General features: G+C 59.1%; 3 protein-coding genes across 12 annotated transcripts in view; 2 read left to right on the forward strand and 1 right to left on the reverse strand.

The window, feature by feature from the left end:
- The window catches only part of PHF21A (PHD finger protein 21A), a gene marked incomplete at its 3' end in the record, with an annotated part of 135,278 nt that extends 133,180 nt beyond the window's left edge, over window positions 1-2,098 (forward strand). For all 9 annotated transcript variants that reach the window (XM_084252275.1, XM_084252276.1, XM_084252272.1 and 6 more), the window contains 3 exons: window positions 54-129; window positions 513-616; window positions 1,841-2,098. In XM_084252275.1, the coding sequence (XP_084108401.1) occupies window positions 54-129; window positions 513-616; window positions 1,841-2,098 (438 nt within the window). The remainder of the gene's footprint in view (window positions 1-53; window positions 130-512; window positions 617-1,840) is intronic.
- A 5,057-nt stretch (window positions 2,099-7,155) lies between these two features.
- On the reverse strand, window positions 7,156-11,946 carry LARGE2 (LARGE xylosyl- and glucuronyltransferase 2; the record flags this gene model as incomplete). 2 transcript variants are annotated; one of them, XM_084245048.1, is made up of 14 exons in its annotated part: window positions 7,156-7,365; window positions 7,603-7,798; window positions 7,901-8,050; window positions 8,374-8,652; window positions 9,013-9,173; window positions 9,293-9,448; window positions 9,537-9,662; window positions 9,734-9,846; window positions 10,279-10,383; window positions 10,510-10,681; window positions 10,887-11,010; window positions 11,262-11,344; window positions 11,665-11,774; window positions 11,853-11,946. In XM_084245048.1, the coding sequence occupies 14 exons, from the start codon at window positions 11,944-11,946 to the stop codon at window positions 7,156-7,158; spliced, it is 2,079 nt and encodes a 692-aa protein (XP_084101174.1). The 2 variants fall into 2 exon arrangements, with proteins under 2 accessions (XP_084101174.1, XP_084101173.1); XM_084245047.1 differs by having other exon boundaries at window positions 11,665-11,946.
- A 4,234-nt stretch (window positions 11,947-16,180) lies between these two features.
- PEX16 (peroxisomal biogenesis factor 16) lies at window positions 16,181-20,226 on the forward strand (the record flags this gene model as incomplete). The annotated part of the gene is made up of 9 exons (XM_084237393.1): window positions 16,181-16,307; window positions 16,514-16,549; window positions 17,349-17,425; window positions 17,774-17,907; window positions 18,042-18,142; window positions 19,499-19,579; window positions 19,701-19,853; window positions 19,948-20,020; window positions 20,103-20,226. The coding sequence occupies exons 1-9, from the start codon at window positions 16,196-16,198 to the stop codon at window positions 20,224-20,226; spliced, it is 891 nt and encodes a 296-aa protein (XP_084093519.1). The 5' UTR covers window positions 16,181-16,195.
- Between the last annotated feature and the right edge of the window lie 1,116 nt (window positions 20,227-21,342).

Below are 21,342 nucleotides of genomic sequence, written 5' to 3' on the forward strand. Positions count from 1 at the left end.
GCTGCGTGTGTGTACACCTGCTTCTTAAAGTAAAATTCTAAAAATCTTTTCAGATGCTCAAGAAAGAAGAAGCAATTCCCTGGCCTGGAACTTTAGCAATTGTTCATTCCTATATAGCCTACAAAGCAGGTAAAGAATCATCCATACTATTTTATTATTTAGTAAGCCTTATTTAGTTGTCTCCCCGATGTAAAAAATAAAAAAGTGCTAGAGCATTTTTTTTTGTTTGTTTCTAAAAGGAAATTTACAGTTAAAAATGAAAATGTTTGATTCAATGAAGTAGGAAGTTCATGTAACACTTTCTTGGAGAGAAAAAACCAGAAATGTTATCTTATTTATGCAAAGCCAGGTGCAGGATACTGACAGTCGCCTTAACCCACATGTACAGGTTCTGCATGGTGGTGGGACTCGGGGCACATTAGAGAAAATGCCTTTTTTTGGCAAGTATCCCTAACATAGTGACCTCTTTGAAGAATTCCTTGTGAAAAACAGGTTCTTTTTTTTCTTTTTAGCAAAAGAAGAAGAGAAACAGAAGTTACTTAAATGGAGTTCAGATTTAAAACAAGAACGAGAACAACTAGAGCAGAAGGTGAAACAGCTCAGCAATTCTATAAGTGTAAGTCACCCTCCTGCCTTCGGTGATAGACACGGGGCAGCAGCTCCCCAGGGCCAAGTCAGGTCCTTCAGCTTATTTATAGATACAAACTTTGCCTCCAGTTAGGGTTTGGAGCAAATGTCTATGTAGCAATATACTATGTATGTATTTACCAATATATAGAGTAACAGTTGGTATATAGCACCTTAGCCAAGCTCCAGAATGTCCTCTTGGCTTTGATTTGAGAGCGGATTTTCCATCTCTGGGCTAGAGAAGTATCGGTGGTCGCAGCTACGATGCAGCAGTATTGCCACCAGCTCAGTGTCATCCTGAGGGTGTTTGGGAGGAGTGTGTGGCCTCTTCTGAGGCCTGGCAGATGCAGACCAGATGCCCTATGTGATTCCTTCTAGTCTCCTGAGCTCTCTTCCACATTGTGCTAATTGTATTTTGAAGATTTTCTGACCAGCCTAAGGAAGAGGGCTTTCTAGAGACAAGTACTGGACGTGAATACTGCTCAGCCTGGCCTGTCCGGTTGGAAGGAGGGTTGTATTTGCAGCAGGGATTCAGGGGCTTCTCTCTTCCTTTGAGTAGTCCCCCCATTGGTGTGAGATACCAGGTGGTGCCTTGGACACGGTGGCAGTTGAGCTACCCACTGGCTTGCTTTCTCCTATGCACCATATTCCCCATGCCATACACAGCTCTCATCTAGGACCCTAGAACGGAAGTCAGTAAGTGTGGGAGGCTGAGGGCAGAGATTCTGACTGTTAGCTGCAGTCTGAGTCTCCTAAATCCCCTGTATGTCCCACCCAAGCCCTACCTCTAAATGCTGGCTGCCTAATGATCCTCCGTAGGCTCTCAGATGGAGTCCAGATGCCACTGGCTCATTTTCTAGCCCAGGAAGCTCAGTGCAGTCCTGAACACATCAGCACCCATTTAGCCTAGCCCACGCATACCTGCCCAGCCAGCTTCAGCAGGGCTTTTATTTCATAGTAGTAGCCTGGTAATTCACATATGGTTTGAAGTCCTAGTGTCAGGTAGGGTTAGCTTTGAAACCACTCACTTCCCCTCTCTCTTACCTCTCTGGCCGCCTCCTTCCCTTGCATAGCGGCACCCACTCCAGGGTGAAGCAGAGCAAGGGCCAGGGGCTGCACACGAGCCCCGCAGGCTCCTTTTACCTGGAGAGGACTGCCAGGCTGGTTAGAAAAGCAGGAGGCTCAGTGTTGCCTCCCTTCTCGTTTGCTGCAGAAATGCATGGAAATGAAGAACACCATCCTGGCCCGGCAGAAGGAGATGCACAGCTCCCTGGAGAAGGTAAAACAGCTGATCCGCCTCATCCACGGCATCGACCTCTCCAAACCTGTAGACTCTGAGGCCACTGTGGGGGCCATCTCCAATGGCCCGGACTGTACGCCCCCTGCCAATGCCACCACCTCCACGCCGGCCCCCTCCCCCTCCTCCCAGAGCTGCACAGCGAACTGTAACCAGGGGGAAGAGACTAAATAACAGAGCCCCGCTAGGAGAAGCCACGGGATCCCGGCGGCAAAGAGAGCAAAACACTGAAGACTCTAGAAAAGCAAAGCCGGATTTCTTCTGGAAAGTACAGAATTCTTTTGGTTCTTTGGTTCCAGAGAGAGAGAAGATGCTTGTGCCAGGTGGCACCAGAGCTTGCCAATTGATCCTTCTTATTCTGTGTGTACATGCAAAGATTGGACCATGTTACATGAAATAGTGCCAGCTGGAGGTTCTTTGCCAGCACCATGCCAAGTGAAATAATATATTTACTCTCTCTATTATACACCAGTGTGTGCCTGCAGCAGCCTCCACAGCCACGATGGGTTTGTTTTTGTTTTGTTGGGTGGGGAGCAGGGACGGGCGGAGGGAGGAGAGCAGGTTTCAGATCCTTATTTGCCGAGCAGTTTGTTTAGGTAGAGAAGACAAGTCCAAAGAGTATGTGGGCTTTCCTGTTTCTAAACTTTCACTACTATAAAACCAAAAAAAAAAGGAAATCGAGATTTAAGCAACCCCAGTGCCCAGAGGCGGGATGGGGAGGGGATGGGAGGGGGCCGGGGTGGGAGAAGTATATCACATAGCAGTATTTCCTGTCGTCTGTCTGCGGCGGGGCCGGTGCTGGGGAGCCGGAGACGACAGCGGGAACGGGAACGGCCTCCGGGTTCCTCTCCCGAGCACGGGACTCCCGCCGTGGGCGCCCCGCCACCTCCCAGATTCCTTCCCTGCTTTGGCAAATTGGCGAGCACCCCGCGGAAGGTCAGGTTCTCTTCCCTCTCCTGGAGCGGCAGGGCCGGGCCCCAGCCCAGGCCCCGGGGCAGGGAAGGGTGTGTGTGTTGAGGAAGGGAAAAAGGTGGATCAGTGATTTTACTTGAAAACAAGCTCCATCCCTTTTCTATATTTATAAGAAGAGAAGGTCCTGAGCGAAGCGGCACGCGGCCCAGGTGTGTGTGAACCGAATGGAGACGTTTCTTTCCTCTTTTTTTTTTTTTTTAGTTTCTGTTTTTGTTTTTGTTCTTTTTTTCTTTTTTTAAAAAAAGTTTTTATTTTGTCATTTATTTTACTTTTTTGGTAACAAAAACTAAAATAAGGAATAGAAAAGCTGTTTTTCAGGCTGACAGTCCACTTAAGGGTAGTCGAGACCTTGCATGGTAGAGTAGGAATCCTAGTGTCAGTGAGGTCAGTGAGTCCGTGTGCGTCCTTGTGTCATCGTTCGGGGCACTGTTTTTTTATGCAAGGGCAAAAATCTTTGTATCTGGGGAAAACAACAACAACAACTTTTTTTTAAATTAAAAAGGAAAATAAAAGATATTGAGGTCTTCCTAGTGTTACTTAAATTAAGATCAAGGTAAGAAACATTGTAAAAAAAAATTACAAAGTGCTATTTGTTTCCTAAAAACAGTGATTTCTATTAAAAAAGGTGTCAGAACTGGAGAAAATGCTGTGTAGTTATAATTTTTTAGCACAGAACCTGCTGATCATGATGCCATTTTGCTGTGTCTGTGTCTCAAGACTGGTGGGCCAGTCTCCATGGTTTCTGTCCTCCGGAGGGACGGCCGCAGCCCTGAAGGGCCCGGCCGACCTCTACCCCCTTTCTCCCTCCTCAGAAAAGATTGTCCTCTTTTCTCAGTTGCAGGGATCTTGGCTCCTGTTTTTGAAGCCCAAGCAGAGTGTGGATGGTTTCAGGGCCCTCCCTGTTGTCTCCTCGGATTTTGCTAGAACAAAAAAGGCTGGTGCCTCAGTAAGACCCTTCCATTGGTGCTGCTCTCGGTCTTTCCGCCACCAGCATTATGAGTGCCTGGGGGACGACTCTGAAGGAGACAGTGAAGCTCGAGGTACCCGCACGCCCTGTCCTTGTGGGAGGGTGCGGGGGACAGGCTGGCCGCATCAGCTCTTGGTGCTTAGAGAGAACAAAGGAGCGCGAGGTCTTGAGGGTGCAGGTGTCTCCCAGACAGACAGCTCAGGCGTGGCCTTTGTGTCTTCTTGCCTTGGGGGAGAGGTCTGAATCTCCAGCCGCCCTCTCTGCCTGCTGGCTCCAGGCACCAGAGATGGAATTTAGTCTACCTTGTTCACCCACAAGCTTCCTGGGTGGCCTTTGGCCAGAAGCGCTGTGCTTGCCTCTGCTTAGCCTTTCTCCTTCTTGAGAAAACCACAAGGTCCTGAAGGACTCGGACCATCTTGTCATCTTGCCTTCTGGGAAATACACCTTGTCAGGCGTGTGCTCTCCATAGAGACCTTCGCCCATTGCATGCATCTGACTGACAGAAGGGAGGCAGAGCTCTGCACCCCTGCCCCCCACCCTGCCCCATAATGACCAGAGCCTAGGAGGGGCAGAGAGGTCCTACTGGTTTCTCCCTCACCCCGTTAGGCTCAGAGAGACCGAGAGGATCCTGAAGTCAATACAACATACAGAGATACCCCTTAGGTGAAAGGTGCCCCACTTCTACCAGCCCTGTCCGTCCGTTCATCTTACCAGAGCTGCTGGAAGAGTTAAGAGTGGCCGCACAGGGCACAGGCAGGCCCTGGCTGTGAAGGCCCCTGGAGGAGAGGAGCTCCCTTTTCTCATGCAGAAACCAAGGTGCTAAGTGTAGTCTGGGAGCTTTGGAGATGCCTGGGCTAGTCAGGCGGTTGGCAGGGGTTCAGAGCCCAGCCTGGCTGTGCACCCTGGCTTAGAGCTCTGCCTTCTGACTTGTCTGGGCCGCGCAGGGGTGGGGGCGGAGTGCCATACGCCGTGTGTCTTTTCTTGAAGTTGGAATGTTACCTGAGGCCTTTACTCAGAAAGGCACTGCCTGAGTATTCTCCAGGGGGCCGGGGACAGGGTTAGGAATTGGCCCGAGTTCTACCTGCTGCTGTGAGCAAGTTCTCGTCTGACCTTGCCTAGGGTTAGGATGTGGATGCTTGCTGTAGTTCAAGTGTGAGCTGCCTGGGGGCGCGGCTAGTATGGAGTACATGATGCAACCCTATCCCCTTCCCACATGCTGGACTCAAGTTCCAGAACATTCCTTACTACAAAGACCTTAGTCTTTTTCCTTCACTGTTCTGGCAAGAGAAAACCTCTGTGTCCGCCCCCGGACCTGTGGGGCCCAGTGACCACCTGAAGCACACGCACGGCCCCGCTGAGCGCCTCCACCTCCCTCTTCCTGCTTCCTTTCTGCTGCCTGATTTAGCCACTGATAGACACATCTGGGGCCAGCTGGCTTTGCAGTCGCTTCAGAGGCCTCGTTGCTGGTCTGGGATTAGGACGGGCTGCCCACCTGGCCCTTGATCAGGAGACGTTTTCTTGTCAATCCCTTGGCTTCGGCGGCGCGCGCACGCCTGGGGGCAGTGAGATCATGCTGCTGTCCTCGTCCCCTCACATTCTTGCCAGTGCCGCCTGCAGGTCCTTTTTCTTTCAAGCCTGCCGGGTCTTGTCTCACCTCTGCTGAGCTCATTCAGAGTTCTGCTCCTTCCTTCCTTATCAGGCCTTTTGGAGCAAGCCTGCCTGTAGTGCCTGGCACAGCGACCCGTTGCGGGGCGGCCTCCTGAGCAGGGGCTCGGAAGGCCTCCCCTGCGTGAGCCCAGCAACACGGCCTCTGCAGCCTCCAGCTGGCACCTTCTGTGCGGGGCCCGCCTCTGTCACTGCTGCTTCACGGCTCGGGCTTGGCAGGGTGGTGTGAATGGGCGCAGTTGCTCACCACGCAAAGTGGCGGTGGGCCCAGCTCTCCTCAGTCTCTGCGCAGACAGTCCTGCCTCTTCAGCCATCTCTGATGCTCCCTCTTTTGGGGCCTTCGGGCCTCCTTGGGCCTTCATTCCCAGCTCAGACAATATGCTCTTAAGTGGTTTCTCCCCCTGACTACCTTTTAGTCTGTGGTCTTTCCTAGGTCTCCAAAGGGCTTCACTTAGGAACAAAAGCTCTTCAGGTAATAGGATGGACGGTAGCCCAAGGACACTTTCTAGGCCCTGGTTCTCCAGACTCCGCAGCTTTAGCTGATGGAGGCGTCTTTGCTCTGTGTGATGACTGGGCCTCACCTCTACCCCTCAGCTGGGCGCCCTTGGCAGGAAACAAGAAACCCCCTCCCACCCTGACGTACAGCCTGCCCTCAGTGTTAGCTCCTTTCCAAGAAAGGAGGGGGTAGCCCCCGAGAGTCCCCTGGCCCTCCGGCAGGAGTGAAGGGGGGTAGCTGGTGGTTACCCCCTCCGCAGAGCCAGGGCTGGAACTCTGAAAAACAGCCCTTGGAAGAGGGCAGGACTCGCCAACTCCACTTTGCACCCCTCCCATGAGGCCCTTTCTCCCTGAGGACTCCAGTGTCCCCCATCGCAGCCTCTGGCCCCTGCACCTCTCCAGTGTCCCTGGGTGCTGAGCCCAGGGTAAGCTGCAGTCAGGCAGGACAGGACAGGCAGGCCAGAGGTCGGCGAGCTCCGAGCAGGAAAGAGCCAGCCAGCCCCCAGTCCTGTCTCTTGTCCACACCCTTTGTGATTTCAGTCTTGGTAGAACTTGTATTTGGAGTTTTGTGCTTCAAAAGTTTTTGTTTTTGTTTGTTTGGTTTTTGTTTTAAGGGGGTGGGGGGGGATACAGAGCAGCTGATCAATTTGTATTTATTTATTTTAACATTTTACTAAATAAAGCCAAATAAAGTCTCTCAGCCTCATGGTGTTGGGTTTGAGGCACGGGAGGGTGGGTGAGACACCCCAGTCCCACCTCCAGACGGACCTGCCTTCTTGCGACCCACCCCTGCCCCTGGGCTCACGGACACCCTCACACCCCAAGCCAGGAGGAACAGGAAAAGGAGTTTTTCAACCTTTAATTACGAAAAAGAGACACACAGTTGAGGATGGGTGAACCCGCCCCAACTCAGCTGTGGCAGAGGGAGGCTGAGCCCTAGCTACAGAAGAGCAGCCATGGGAGGTCCCCAGGTCCTCCCCAACCCCCCAGGATCCCCAGCGCAGCCCTTCCCACAGAAATCTTAAATAACTTAAATAGCTGGGTGAGGCTTGGTGGAGGCAGCAAAATTGCTCCAGTGTCTGCAAGGAGTGTGCAAGCCCAAGGTGCAGGCAGGGGAGAGCTGCCTGTGAGGTCAGGCGGGCCCTCGGGGCTGCTGCAGGGCAGTGAGGTATTTGAGGGCAGCAGCCCCATAGTGGCGGGACAAGTCCTGGTGGAATTCGTCCTTGAGGGCCTGGAGGCAGTCCCGATAGGTGGGGCTGGAGCGGAAGCGAGAGATGTCCAGGCTTGGGGTGTGCGGCAGGTGGATGGTGAAGGCCTCGGGCAGCACCAGGAGCTCGTATTCCTGCAGGCGCAGAGACGGAGGAATAGTCAGGCCAGGGAAGATGGAAGCTGGAGGCTGGTGGGAACAGGCAGGCTCGTTCGGCAGCCTCTAAGAGTCCAAGGGTGCATGCTTTCAGCTCCACCGAAGGGCAGAATTTCTAGTGGTGCCACCCAGGGTGCAGGGCCCGCCGGAGGCCTCCCGGGCTCCCTGGGCCTGGAGGTGTTTGAATCAAAGCTGAGGCAGCCAGGCACCCCTCACCTGTGCATCCAGCTCCACGATGTGGGCCACCTTGTTCCAGCCAAAGCCCACAAAACGGGGGTCATAGCGGGGACAGTCCCGTGGCACCACCACGTAGGGCTCGTAGTCGGCTGCCCACTGCACACGGTAGGGGGCCTGCGCCTCCCGCCAGCGGGCATAGTCGGTGGGTGCGTGGCCCCGGGGCCACTCGTGGTACCTGTGGAGCAGGACAAGCCGGGCAGTCAGTCTGCGTGTCGGCGCTGAGGTGGTGGGGGCTGGCGGAGAGATCAGAATGGGGTGGCGCAGTGGCCTCCCCTACCTGAAGGTGTAGAGCGCGCCAGCGTCCAGCAAGGCCAGCAGTTCAGCCTTGGAACTGGGGAAGCTGAAGCGGTAGTGTAAGGTCTCAAAGGCAGGCACCACCAGCGCGGCCTTCCGCCTGCTGCCCAACTCCAGCTGCTCAATGGAGGCCCTGCGGAGGGAGCACCCAGAGAAGGGAAGAGGGCAGGCTCCACCTGCAGCTCTGGAGGCCAGGATCCTCTTGTATTTACTGGTCATGGGGCCCGGCTCCCAAAGGCTAGCTCCCCCTGCCACCCCACGGGAAGCAGGCCCAGTCTCCCTGATAGCCTAGAGCTGCCGGAAAAATGAAGCGCCCCTGCCCTAATACAATCCCATTTCACAGAGGATTCTGAGGCCCAGAAGGAAGCAGGGACATACCGGCTAAGAGCCCACAGGTGCCCCCCATCCTGTCCACATGCGCCAGCACACATTCCTCTCACGGCCCCACAGCCCCACCTGAGGTAGTCGTAGAGGGAGTAGGCGGGCAGGAAGTCGATGTCGCTGAGAAATACGTAAGGCGTGAGGGCCTGGGCCAAGGCCACGTTGCGAAGCTGGTTGACGGGGTACAGGGGACCCTCACGGTACACCACGTGGTAGGCCACATCCTTCCGGGCAGAGAGCACTGCCGAGGCTTCGACGAAACGCAGGAACTGCTGGGCCTCTGCGTCTGTCAGGTACAAGGCCAGGCTCATGGGGCCCGGCCAGTGCCTGCACAGAGCTTCCAGCATCTGCAGCCTGGGGTGAGGGGGGCGGTCAGCCAGCGGGGGAGGGCTGCAAAACCTCCCCAGCGGAGCTGCTGCAGACACCCCCTCAAGGGGCATTTTGAGCTGGCCTTATTTCCTCTTCACAGCTACCCCCCCAGTGGGCACGTTCTCATTTGCCAGAAGAGAATACAGGGATTAAGAGGTGCCCGTGACCCCACACTATGGAGGGTCAGTGCCAGGCATCTCAGTCTCCAGCTTCTGGACTTGTCGGGGGAGGAGCATCAGGCAGCGAGAGCTCGTCTTTGCAGCCAATGAAACCCTCCTCTCGGAAGGTCCTAGTCCCAGCCCGTGCCCTGCTGGGGGTGGGGAGGGGTCCCCTTAGCACCCTCACCGGTCCATGGAGAGCTGGGCCACCAGCGTGACGTCATGGGGCCCGGGGGGCGGGGGCGCGTGGGGCAGGAAGGTGACGTGCACGCGGTGCACGGTGAGCTGCTGCTGCCGGAACTCAGAGCAGGGGTCCTCCTCGGGGAGCTGCGCCAGGGCCCGCTGCAGCTGCGGGGCGGGGAGGGAAGCAGGCGCTGGGGCCGGGGGACGTGTCCTGTCCCCTGAGGCCCCGCCAGAGCAGAGCCGGCGCGTAGCTGCCGTGGCAAGGGAGAGCGGCTCCCTCTCACCTGCTCGGCCCCGGGCGGGGGCGCGCTGGGGCACCCGAAGAGCTCCCTGCGCAGCAGGTTCCCGTCATACTCCAGGAAGGTGAGGTGGAGGTTGCGGAAGAATTCCACGTGCTTGTTCTTCACGCGCAGCTTCTTCGGTGAGTTCCAGTGGATCACCTGGGCCCGCGAGGGTGTTGGCGGGGGTGGGGGCCGGGAGCAGGAGACCCCCTCCTCGCCCCCTCCTCGCCCCCAACCCCTCGCTCACCTTGAGGTCCGAGGCCTCGGAGTAGCAGCGCTCAGCCAGCGTGTGGTCCGACAGCTGCACGTTCCAGACGCAGGGCAGGGGCCGCACCAGCCCCGGGTGCCCCTTGATGACAGCATTGAAGATGTCCTGGGCAGAGACAGCCGTCACCCCTCAGCCCGGGGCCTGCGGCCCCCGCTCTCCGCAGGGCTCCCCCAGACCTGGTCGGCCAGCGAGGTGGCAGGCAGGGTGAGCAGCTCCCGGGCAGCCGTCCGCTTCCACATCTGCTCCCAGCCGGCCTGCCGGAGCCGCTCCAGCCACAGGAGGATCACACCTGCGGACGGGGAGCTGCTGCCACGCCCGCCTGGATGCCCAGCAACCGGGCCCGGGGGTCACAAAGTGTCTTTTGAATGTCTGGGTGTTTCGGGATGCTCCTGACCAGAGCAGGGACTGCCCTTGTCAACAATCCATCCTCCCGGGGGGGCGGTGCCCCCCAGCCCCCCAGAGTGCCTTCGCTGCTCTCTGCTGGCACTTCGAAGCCCCGGGGCAGGTAAAATCATCCCCATTTGATGGGTGAGGTTCAGTGAGACCCAGTGGTTACACAGCCGAAGCACAGCTGTTTTCTGGTTCTTCTCCCGGTGCTCCTTCCAGAGCCCTATTCTTCCTGGGGCGGGGTGGGGGTGCTGTCTAGTGTCTGTGCCCTGTCCAGTCCCTGGGGCCCGAGGATCCGTGGCCACCCCTCCGCCTTCCCCACCCCTCTCCCCACCTGTGTTAAATCCTCGGCCTAGGGCAGGCCAGGGCCTGTGGTTCCTCCAGAGGTTGCCCAGGTACCAGTTGCTCTGATTCTCCACGAGACCGATCACCTGCTTGTCTGGGAGGGGAGGCCACGAGGGAGCTGCCTGAGGCTGCCCCGGAACCTTGACTCAGGGCTAGCCCACAGGGGGCGTGGACGGGCCAGGGAGGGGAGCTGGCCGGGGTGGGGCCCCGGGCCTCTCACCAGAAAAGTGGGCAAAGAGCGCCCAGAGCTCTGCGATGTCGGAGGCGAAGGTGACATCTGTGTCCAGGACAATGACACGGGCCAGGTCAGCGGGCAGGACCCGGGGCAACACCAGCTTCATTAACCCGTAGAGGCCAGAGTAGTGCTTGTTGGGAATCCAGGAGACCTGGGGCTGTGGGTGGGAGGGACAGGGCATGAGGCTGGCAGAGAAGGCCCTGTGAGTGCCAGAACATACTCGGGGGGACCCAGGGAAGTAGAGGGGAGGGGGTCGAGGGGGTTGAGGGATTTGAACTTGAGCAGGCGCGGTGGGACTCAAGGGCCCGGGAGGAAGGAGCGGGCTGGGCGCGGCCGGCCGGGGAGAGGCCCAGAGCTCCTGCCTTGAGCTCATCCGCGTCGTAGAAGCTGATCCCGAGCGCGGGCACCATCCACGTGTGGAAGAGCGTCTCCAGGATATTTCTGGCCACAGCATCAGTCACCAAGTGGAGGTGCAGCGGATTTTTCCTGGGCGAGGACAGGAGAGAAGGCGGGCAGGCCTTAGAAGGAGCCCCTGGGGATGAGCCCCACCCCAAGCGGCGCGGAGTCGGACGCCCCAGCTTCTGCGGAGCTTCCAGGGCAGCCTATTCCTTCCAGCGCCTTCAGGGGAAGAAGGGGCCATGGCCAGAGCAGAAGACAGGTCAAGGCCACAGACAGGGAGGCTGGGCCCCCGAGGCTGGGCCCCCCGCCGGCCCTCCCTCTCTGCCACCTGGCTGTACCTGTAGAAGAGCATGGATTTCACCAGGGTAATGACATCGCGGCTGGAGTTGTGTCCCGCACACACCAGGGCCACATGCAAGAGCTGGGGGGGCGGGGGGGACACTGAGGTCGGCGGCAGCCCCCTCCATCCGCTCGACCTGAGGACCAGGGTCGGCCGGCCTGGCCTCGGGCTCGGGAAGGGGAGGGGGCGCCGCGGAAGTCCAGCCCCCTCATTTCATGCCCCGGGAAACTGAGGCGGGAGCCAGGAAGTCGCACCCCCGAGGCGCCTCTGGCCGGCCGGCGCGCGAGCCACGCCAGGTGCCACGCCAGGTGCCACGCCAGGTGCCGCGCGTCCCACAGGTGCCCAGGTGGCAGGCGCCGGCCCGGCCCCCAGCAGCCGCCGCCAGGGGCCGCGCCACCTACCTCGCACTTGGGCGGCAGCGGCGGCGGCCGGGCGCAGTCGGGGCGGCTGTGCTCCCCGCGGGCCGCCGGCGGGTCTCCGTCGAGGGCGGCCGCCGCCCGCCACCGGCCGTCTGGGGGGACACGCGGCGTCAGCGGGCGGGGAAGGGCCGCGGCGCCCCCACCCTCGCCTCCCGGCCGGCCGCACTCACACTCCAGGTCCCCGCCGAGCAGGAAGAAGCCGAGCAGGAGCAGCAGCAGCAGCGCGGCGGCCCCCAGGGCCCGGGGGCGCCCTCGGGGCAGCATGGCCGCCAAGGGGGGCGCTCAGGGCGGGGCGCGCCCCCGGGCTGCGGGCTCCATCGCGGACCCTGCGGGCCCCGGGCGAGACGGGCGCGTGGGCCTTGGGCGGCGGGGCCCGACGGCTGCCCGGTCGCTTCCCCGCGCCGAGGGGCCGCCTCACCTGCTCCGGCGGCTCAGGGGCCCCGACCTCGCTCGTCGGGAGCCGGCGCGGGTTGCGGGCAGGGGCGGTGGAGGCCGGGCCGGCCCGGGCCCCGCGGGAGCCAGCCCCGCCCCCAACCTGGGCTCAGGTTTCACCTACGCTTGGCTGAGCTCGAGGGGGCGGGGAGACCCCCGGGAAGCCTGGCCCTGAAGCCGGCCTCGGCACCCGACGACCCGCCTCGCGCAGCCCGGGGGGCCCCGGGGAGCCCCTGGAATGGCCGGAGGCGCAGGGCTCAGCCACCCGCGAAGGCCGGGTCTCCGGTACCTGCCCGGGACCCATCCCCCCGCTCCCTGCTTTGGGGCTCCACCTCCTCTTTTAACCTCCCCTTGGGGGAGGGGCCGTGACCCCGGGTCCGGGAGAAAAGGGGCGGCTGGCCTGGGGGACGGGGCTTGGCAGCCTCGCCGCGGGGTCCCAGACACCTGCTCCGGGGACGGGAGGCGGGGCCGGCCCGGGCCTGCCCGGGGCCGCTCGGCACCTGGAGCCGCTGCCTCGTTCCGGCCCTCCCGTCCCCTGCACCCCGCGCCCAGGCGGCCCGGGCGGGCTTGGCGGAGGCCCTGACAAAACAGCCTCGTGAAGGCCGCCTCCTTGGCGGGAGCTGGCGAGGGCCTGCTGACGCGGGCGCCCGGCCCGCCTGGGCACGATCCGGTGTCCCCACTCGGGCCCAGGTGGCGGAGATGGAGGAGATGCACCCGAGCCGTGCCCGCGCCCTTCCTCCGCACCCCCGGCCCCCCACGACAGGCCCCGGCGCCGCCTGTCCCTGGAGGGAGTGGTGGGTTCTCGGGACCGGGAACGGACAGCCAGGGTGGGCTGAGCGCAGGAGCCCTGTGCTGAGGTTGGCCAGGCCCCATCTCCCTTAGCCCTCACGTCAGTCCTGGGACACCCAGATTCCGCGGCCCCCTGGCTGGACGCGACCTGATAGAACAGCCTCCACTTCCTTCTCCAGGTTGGACCCCGGGGACAGAGCTTCCGCTAACTCCTCCCTGAGGGTTTCCAGCCCAGGTCTTGACCCTGGTGTGCCTTCTGCCTGCAAAGCAAATTCTCGCAAGGCAGCTCCTCTCCTCCCACACCCCTCTTATTAGCTTCCCGGCACTCCCGGCAGGTTGACCTCAGTGACGTGGCCACAGCCTCTCTCCCTGCTAGGAGGCAGCTGCTCAGGTGACGGAGGCCTTGGTTCTCCTTTCCTGCCTTGGATCCCCAGTGCTCAAAATTGGGTGAGAAGGACAATATGCGCCCCCATGACTCCCTCGGTGCCTTGAAGGCCTTTCTCTGGGAGAGATGGGGTCTTTCCCTGGTAGGTTGGGCTTTTGAGCCTTGGGAGGCGAGGGGCAGTGGTTGCCATGGAGACTGAGGGTGGTTCCCTGTGCATCAAGGAGTTGAGAGGAGAAGGGACAATTCAGGGGCCACTCAAGGGTCTGGAGCTTTGAGTCTCCAAATCCCCTGACCCTCTTCTCTGGCGTAGTCTTGGGGTGGGGGTGGGCCATTTCCTTCCCCAACAAGCCCCCACAGACAATTAAACCCCGTATTTAATCATGGGGTTAAATGTGAGGGTGCAGGTAGGGTACACGTTCAGGGCCTGGCCAGGGAGTTTATGAGCAGAGGCTGGGTCTGCAGGTCTCACATGTCACGGGCAAGGAAGGCTCCACCCTTCACTCAACCTTTCCACTCAGGGGAAACTGAGGTCCTGCTGGGCATCCAAGGGGTTGTTGCTGGGCATGGAGGGGGAGAATGAGACAGGCATGGGCATATGAAAGGGTGTTGGTCTGGGCCTGAAACTTAGTTTGGTCCAGCTCTGCCTAGGACTCTGCTGTGTGACCTCGGAGCAGTCTGACTCCCTCTCTGGGCTTCATTTGTGTCTGTTGGACATTCTAGCTCTCTCCTCCTGTACTTCAGAGCCGACTGAAGGGGGAAAGCCCAGATCCAACCTGCCCAGAGGCCCTTCCAGCCTAGCCAGGTGACCAAATCCAGGCAGGGGCCCAGCAGGGAGGAGCTGCTTCTGCACACGGCCATTATTTGTCTCTGACACCTAATCAGACCCAAGATCTGAAGAGGAAATTTAGGCACACCTGCTCTAGCCAACTTGGCTGGTCCGTGCTTCCTACCCAGTCCTGAAGGCAGGGAGGGAGGAGGAAGAGGTTCCAGCCCCGGCACCCTTCATATGCTGTCTGCCCATCAAGGAGACTGCCTGTCTGTCCTCCACCCCTCTCTTTCCTCCTCAGAAGCTCAGGACCAACAGCCTTGAAGTGCAAAGAAGCCCCATATTCCTCCTTACTGTGGCCACAGCTGCAGAGGGAGGGTTGGAAAAGTGGCCCCTGGTGAGGTTTGGGGAGCAAGTATATTAAGGTGGGCGGGTGCAGGGAGGAACAGAGGCAGTCCCGTGCCCAATACCTAAAGCCCTGGTCCAAATCCAGTTGCTAACTTGACTCATGATAAATAGCCTCGATGTGTCACTGCCCTTGCTGGGCTGTGAGCACTGGAGGAAGGACACTGCCCTGGGAGACCTGCTTTGCAAGCAATTTGGCCAGCGCCTTGGCTCTTGACCTGCGAGCAGTCTTTCCTCCTCTGTGAGCCTCCTGTTCCCTCATTTGTGATAATGTGCTCATGCCAATCTGTCTCAGAGCGCGCCTGGCACCCAGGGTGGTGAGGAACGGGGCTGCTGCGCCCACGGCCACCTCCTTCTTCTCCAGGACTTTGCTTCTCCCGAGGTCCCTGGACACATCTTCCTGGGTCTTCATTCCTTGGCCTGAGCAGGGAGGGCAGCACTAACTCCCCACCTGATAGAAGAAAACTAAGCTGGGGTGCAGGGTGGGGGGCGGGAGCGCGAGGAGGGGCTGTGGCTTTCAGACCAAGCGTGTCGCTCGAAACGCCTAGACTCCGTGGTCAGACTAGGCCAGGATTCGAATCTTGACTGGACGTTCTTAGCCTGATCCTTTCCTCACCTGAAAAAAGTAACGTCTTGGTGAAATAACGTCTTTGGTCTTCTCAGGACACCGCCAAGCCGCGGGCGGGTCCCCGGGCGCAGCCCCCCGCGCCCCGCCCCTGCCCCCACAGCCAACCAGCGGCCGCTCCGGGCTCGGGGCCTCCGCCCCCGGCCGCGCCTCTCCCCGCCCCGCCCCGTGCCGGTGGCAGCCCGGTGGAGGGAGTCTCCATCTGGGGAGACTCAGCTGGGGCCCCACTGGGGACACAGAGGGGCATCCGAGGGCCGAAGAGCGCTTTGGGGTTGATCCCGAGGTCAAGGACCAAGTCCGCCCTCGGGCATTTTCACAGACGGGGAAGCCCGAGGTCCAGAGGAGGGACGCTCCCGCCCAGGGTCACCCCGAGCAGGGAGCAGAAGCCCGAGCAAGGAAGGGGGTCCTCCGCGGAGGTGGGAGTACGGGTGCGTGTTCTTGGGGGGCCCAGTCCACGCGGGCGCTGGTGCCGACACCCGGGCACCAACGGTTCTGACAGCCTGGGGGGCCGGGCTCCTGCGTTGCCTCAGTTTTACAGCCTCTGGGGGGGTCGGGAGACGAGCAACGGACTAAACGCGCGCCGCCGAGACGCAGCCGGGCTCTCAGATGCTCCCTACGTCTTCCCAAATGTGATGGAGGCTCCTTTTCGCGCGCTGCCTCCCAGCCCTCTCAAAGTTGGTCCTCCCGTTCGAGCCTCTCGGCGTTCCATTGGAATGACTCCTGCCTCCTGGCCCCTTCTCCGGAATGGATTGCTCAGACTGCCGCCGGGGCTGTAACTGCGCAGGCGTGAGAGCAGCCAACCCGGAAGGCGGAAGAGCCGGGTCTGGACGCCATTGGGAGGGCCGGGGGCGGAGGCTGTGTTAACCAATGATCTGACGGGGAAGGGAGGGGCGGGATGAGGCCCGCAGTTGCTAAGCGCTACCGTAGTGGGAGGTGATTTAAGAGATGGGGTGAAGGGTGGTCCAGGGCCCTTACGTCACTGATTCGAGCCCGCGGAAGTTAAGCAGTGGGGAGGCGGGCCTGGGACAGGAAGCAGGAAGGAGGGCGCAGGAAGTGGGGCCCGCAGCCAGGCGTCCTGTCGGTCCGTGGGTCTGTCGGCCCCGAGGGCAGTATGGAGAAGCTGCGGCTCCTCAGTCTCCGCTACCAGGAGTACGTGACTCGTCACCCAGCCGCCACGGCCCAGCTGGAGACGGCAGTGCGGGGCCTCAGTTACCTCCTGGCAGGTGCCACCCTGACCTTTGACCCATTCCTTCGGATCTCTGACCTCTGAACTCATTAGCCCCCTTCCCTGCGGAGTCAGGTGGTGACCGCTGTGTCTCAGAAGTTCCTTCTAGCTTCCCATAGGGCGTAGGGAGGGGAGGTCCAGGGACCTGAAGCCGAAGGGCGAGGCAAACGCTCACCGACGCCTCCTTCTGTGCCTTCTCCCCAGGTCGCTTCGCGGAATCGCACGAGCTGTCAGAGTTGGGTGAGCCGCCCTGTGGGGTGGGTCGGGCCTGCTTGAACCCGGGAGAGCTTCCCCGAGGGCTGACTATCCTGTCTCACAGTCCTGGGCTTCCCGTTAGCTCACCCTCTGCCGAGATTGAGTGGGACAAAGTCCACCGTCCCTGTCCTGGGCCCTCCATGTCCTGATAATTTGGGGATCTTGACTGGCCAGGCGGCTGGGCTGGAGGCCTTTCCTACCTTTGCTCGGTTAATTCTCCCTACAGGTATATGAGGTGGGTACTGTTACTGTCCTAAGTGTCCAGTTAAGGGAGCAGAAGTTCAGTGAAGTTGGGGAACAGCCGCTGATGAGTTCCAGAACCAGAATTCAAATCCACATCTCCCAGGTTGCAGTATCCCCAGATTGTAACTGCTTCAGTAGTGCTTGCCCACTGAGAACAGAGGTGACAGTACTGGGAGGATAAGCTGGCAGAGTGTCAGGGAGTGGCTGCAGAGAGAACAAAAACCAGGATGTGGGACCACACATCTCTTGCTGTTTGGGCAAGAGTGGGCTGATCTGGGCAGCTGGACAGTCGTACTCCCCAGGGAGGCGGTCGCTACTTTGTCACTAAGATCAAACCATTTTTTCTTGTTCCACCTGCTCACTGGAGCTGATATTCGGGAATGTGGAGCTGAGGGAAAGTGGGCGGGGAGTTGGGCTGGTTCCCACATAATCTTTTGGAGCCTGAGCGCAGAAGGTGACAGGTAATCCCTGCAGCTCTGGGGAGAAGGTGAGAGGTGGAAAATGCAGAGCCAGACTTTCAAGTCTACACTCTACCCTTCAGTGTACTCTGCCTCCAACCTGCTTGTGCTGCTCAATGACGGCATCCTAAGGAAGGAGCTGCGAAAAAAGCTGCCCGTGGTAAGAGTTCTGCCAGGAGCTGAGGGTGGGCGGCCCGGAGGCTGGGAATGAAATAGTAAGAGTCAGCCCACATGTGCAGCCCATGTTACGGCCTTGGAGGATGAAACAGGTCACATCCACCTGCGCCTCAAGCCGTCTCATTAGGTGAAGTATTACAGTGTTTGTGTCCCCATCTCAGATTAGCTTCAGAGAGGTAGAGGAACCTGTCCCCAGTCACCTACTTTTAGTGATGGAGTCTCCATTCTTAGCCTTTGAAAGTGGAAAGTCTGCATCTCATCAGAGGTTCCCCCTACGGAGAGGGCCTGAGTCTAGGGGAAACCCTGACCTCTTGGCCTGGGGTTCTTGCAGTCGCTGTCCCAGCAGAAGCTGCTGACATGGCTGAGTGTGCTGGAGTGTGTGGAGGTGTTCATGGAGATGGGGGCTGCCAAGGTGTGGGGCGAAGTGGGCCGTTGGCTCATTATCGCCCTCATCCAGCTGGCCAAGTATGTGGGGATTGTGGAGGGCAGGCCCTGGGAGGGTTAACTGCGGGCAGCTGTGCTGATGGTATTCAGCAAGGCACTCTTGACCCGCTGCCGGCTGGCCCCACCACGTTCAGCCCTTCCATACCCCAACCCAGGGCTGTACTGCGGATGTTCCTGCTGATCTGGTTCAAGGCTGGCCTCCAGACCTCACCCCCCATCGTCCCGCTGGACAGGGAGGCCCAGGCACAGCCCCCGGGTAAGCTGCTTCCCTGCTTCAGTGGAGTGGGGCATGGGACTGATTTGTGGATTTCAGCTGACATGAATATAGTTTGCTTGTTTGTGGAGCACAGCTTTCCTCAGCAACACATTTTGTTCCCATCACCCTATACTTTAATAGAAGAAAGATTAGGTTAGGAACAGGATCAGAATTTGGACTTAAGACTTTTTTTTTTAAAGATTTATTTATTTATGCATACAAGAGCTGGGGTGCAGGCCAGAGATGAGGGGAGGGTTGAGAGGATTCACCGGAGACAGAGTGGGGAGCAGAACAGGCAGACTGACTAAAATACACTGCTGAGGGGAGCAGCGGGCGAGACAGGAGAGGTCTGCTTCGCCTTGTGGGTTGCTCCCTGGCCGGCTGGGGATCAAATTCGTGCTGCAGGGGCTGCGGACTGCTTCATAGTATGGTGCTTAACCCCTTGTGCCACCAGGGAGGCCCTGGACTTAAGACTTTTGATGACAGAGTCCTGAGGACGAGGGGACAGAGCCGCAGAAGCTGCAGTTCTGCCATTCTCGACTGTGGGTCTGGTTCTGTGTCAGTAGCCAGAGCCTCAGGAGATGGGGCACCTCCAGTCCTTTGGTCTGCCCCTACAGGGCTTTGTGCCCACCACCTGTTGGCCCCTGGGCTGCACTCATAGTGCTCTCCTGACCTTGATGGGGGCGGTTCTTTATTTTTCCTCCTAGTCATGTTGAAAGCAAATGACTGAGAAGATGCAGCACCCTCTGGGCTCTTGTCCCCATAGATGTTGCTGGGCTGGTCCCTCTCACCCTGCCTTGCTCCAGTCCCTGAGAAGTTGGAGTCTTTTTTTCTTTTTTAAGACTTACTTTATTTAGTTATGCATACAAGAGCTGGGGTGTAGGTCAGAGGTAAGGAGGGTGAGAGGATTCACCAGAGACAGAATGGGGAGCAGAACAGGCAGATCTACTGAAATCCACTGCTGAGGGGAGCAGTGGGTGCGACAGGAGAGGTCTGCTGTGCCATGTGGGTCACCTCCCAGGCCGGGGATGGAACTCGTGCTGCAGTGGCTGCTGATAGCTTCATAGTGCTGAGACTTAACCCCTTGCGCCACCATAGAGGCCCAAAGGTGAAGTCTTGGCTGGCTTATCTGTTACAAGTGATGCTGACCTTTCCCTGGGATCAGGGAGGGTTACAGAATGCTCCCCATGGTGGGCAGGGGCTCCACAGACCCTGGCTGCAGTGTCCTTAGCTCAACTGCTACATTAGTACAAACCTGTCCATTCACCCCTTAGCCTGTGAGCGTTCTAGGCACGTGTTCTTTGCAGGCTCTACTGGAAGTCTCTCCCTCTGACAGTGTGGCTTTTCCCCTGCTAGATGGTGACAACAGCTCTGGCAGCCAGGAGCAGTCATATGTGGGAAAGCGGTCTAACCGAGTCGTGCGAACCCTCCAGAATAGTAAGTATGGGTGTAACTGGGGTCAGTTCTGGGGTCAGCATGGACCTGAGGGCCTAGTTTTGGCCTCCTTCCTCCAATTGGGCCTGATCCTGGCTTGCTCATCTGCTCTCCTGTGTTCTAGCCCCATCCCTGCACTCAAGGCACTGGGGAGCCCCCCAGCAGCGGGAGGGATGGAAGCATCAGCACCAGGAGGAGCTGAGTGTCACCCCCACCCCACTGGGACTGCAGGAGACCATCGCTGAGTCCTTGCATATTGCCCGGCCCCTGCTGCACTGTATCCTTAGCGTGGGCCTGGCGCTACAGGCGGGATGACGGGAGCAGGCGGGTGGGCCACATGTTGGAGATATCCTTGACACCTTGGCCGTCAGTGCTTAGTCTGGGCCTATGGGGTCAGAGGTCGTGGGCACCCTGGCTCCTGTCTGGCGTCGTGGATGTGACCAGGTAAGCTGGGGCCTGCCTGGGGACTGCAGTCCCTCCGCGGCCACTGTGCTGCTGGCCTGACCTCGTCTCCATCTCCCCCCAGCTTGAGTCTCCTGAGTGACAGGAAGAACCTGAATCGGAGGGAGCAGCTGGAGTTGCGGCGGCGGACCATCCAGCTGCTCTACTACCTGCTGCGCTCCCCGTTCTACGACCGCTTCTCTGAGTAAGGACTCTGCTGGCCCGACGAGTGGCGAGGCCCACCTTCATTGAGGCCAGGGGCAGGGGAAGCAGGGACTTTCCACAACCTCAGTTTGGGTCTTCTCTTCCTCACTCCCCCATCTGGGTTCATCAAGCACCCACCCATGTGTGCATTCCCGGGGTGCAGTCACTCCCTCATTTATCAGATGCCAGCCCAGCCCTGCCCTGAGAACTCCTGAGCTGTCATCCTGTGTGGGCAGGAGCCAAAGTAGTTTTCGACAGGAGACGCACCAAGGATGGGGTCACGGGGACCGTGGTGGTGTGGGATTCCGCTCAGCTTCCTGTGAAGTAGTTTGGATTATCTCAACCTCTCACAGGTGGCACAGGACAATCAAAGAAGCTGGGTGTGTTTTTTTTTTTTTAAGATTTATTTCTTTATGCATATAAGAGCTGGGGTACAGGCCAGAGATGCAGGGGTAGGAGGGTGAGAGGATCCCCCAGAGACAGAGTGGGGAACAGAATAGGCAGACTGAAATACACTGCTGAGGGGAGCAGCGGGTGAGACAGGAGAGGTCTGCTGTGCCATGTGGGTTGCTCCCTGGCCCACCGGGGATTGAAACTCAGGCTAAAGAGGCTGCGGATTGCTTCATAGTGTGGTGCTTAACCCCTCGAGCCACCGGGGAAGCCCCGAAGCTGGGTGGTTTAAACAAAGCCACATGGTGATCAGTGGCAGAGCCAGATCCCACATGTGTTTGCTCTTGGCCTGTCCCTTCCCAGTCCCCACTATCACCTGTGGAGTCCAGGCTCCCAGCCTCTGCCAGATACAGAGACCTACTGGGGCAAGTGGGGGTGGGCTGGGGGCCATGCCTCCCAAAGGCCTGCCAGGGTGACTGCAGTGATTCTGAGATCTGAGGAGGGGTCCTGTCCAGCGAGTGGGGGTGCACACAGCTTCAAGGCTCCGAGGATCCTCTCTGTCTAGGCCTGAATAAACACGCTGCCTAAAGACCGCAGTAGTCACTGGAATCACACTTGACACTAGGATCACTCTGCCAGGTGTTTTTTCGAGACGATAGGAAACAAGGTTATAGCATATTTTGCATCACCCTAGTAAAAATACCTTCACCTGGCAGTGCCTATTCCAGGTG

This window comes from Talpa europaea (genome assembly GCF_964194135.1).
Source record: "Talpa europaea genome assembly, chromosome: 1".
In the NCBI taxonomy this organism is placed as follows: domain Eukaryota; kingdom Metazoa; phylum Chordata; class Mammalia; order Eulipotyphla; family Talpidae; genus Talpa; species Talpa europaea.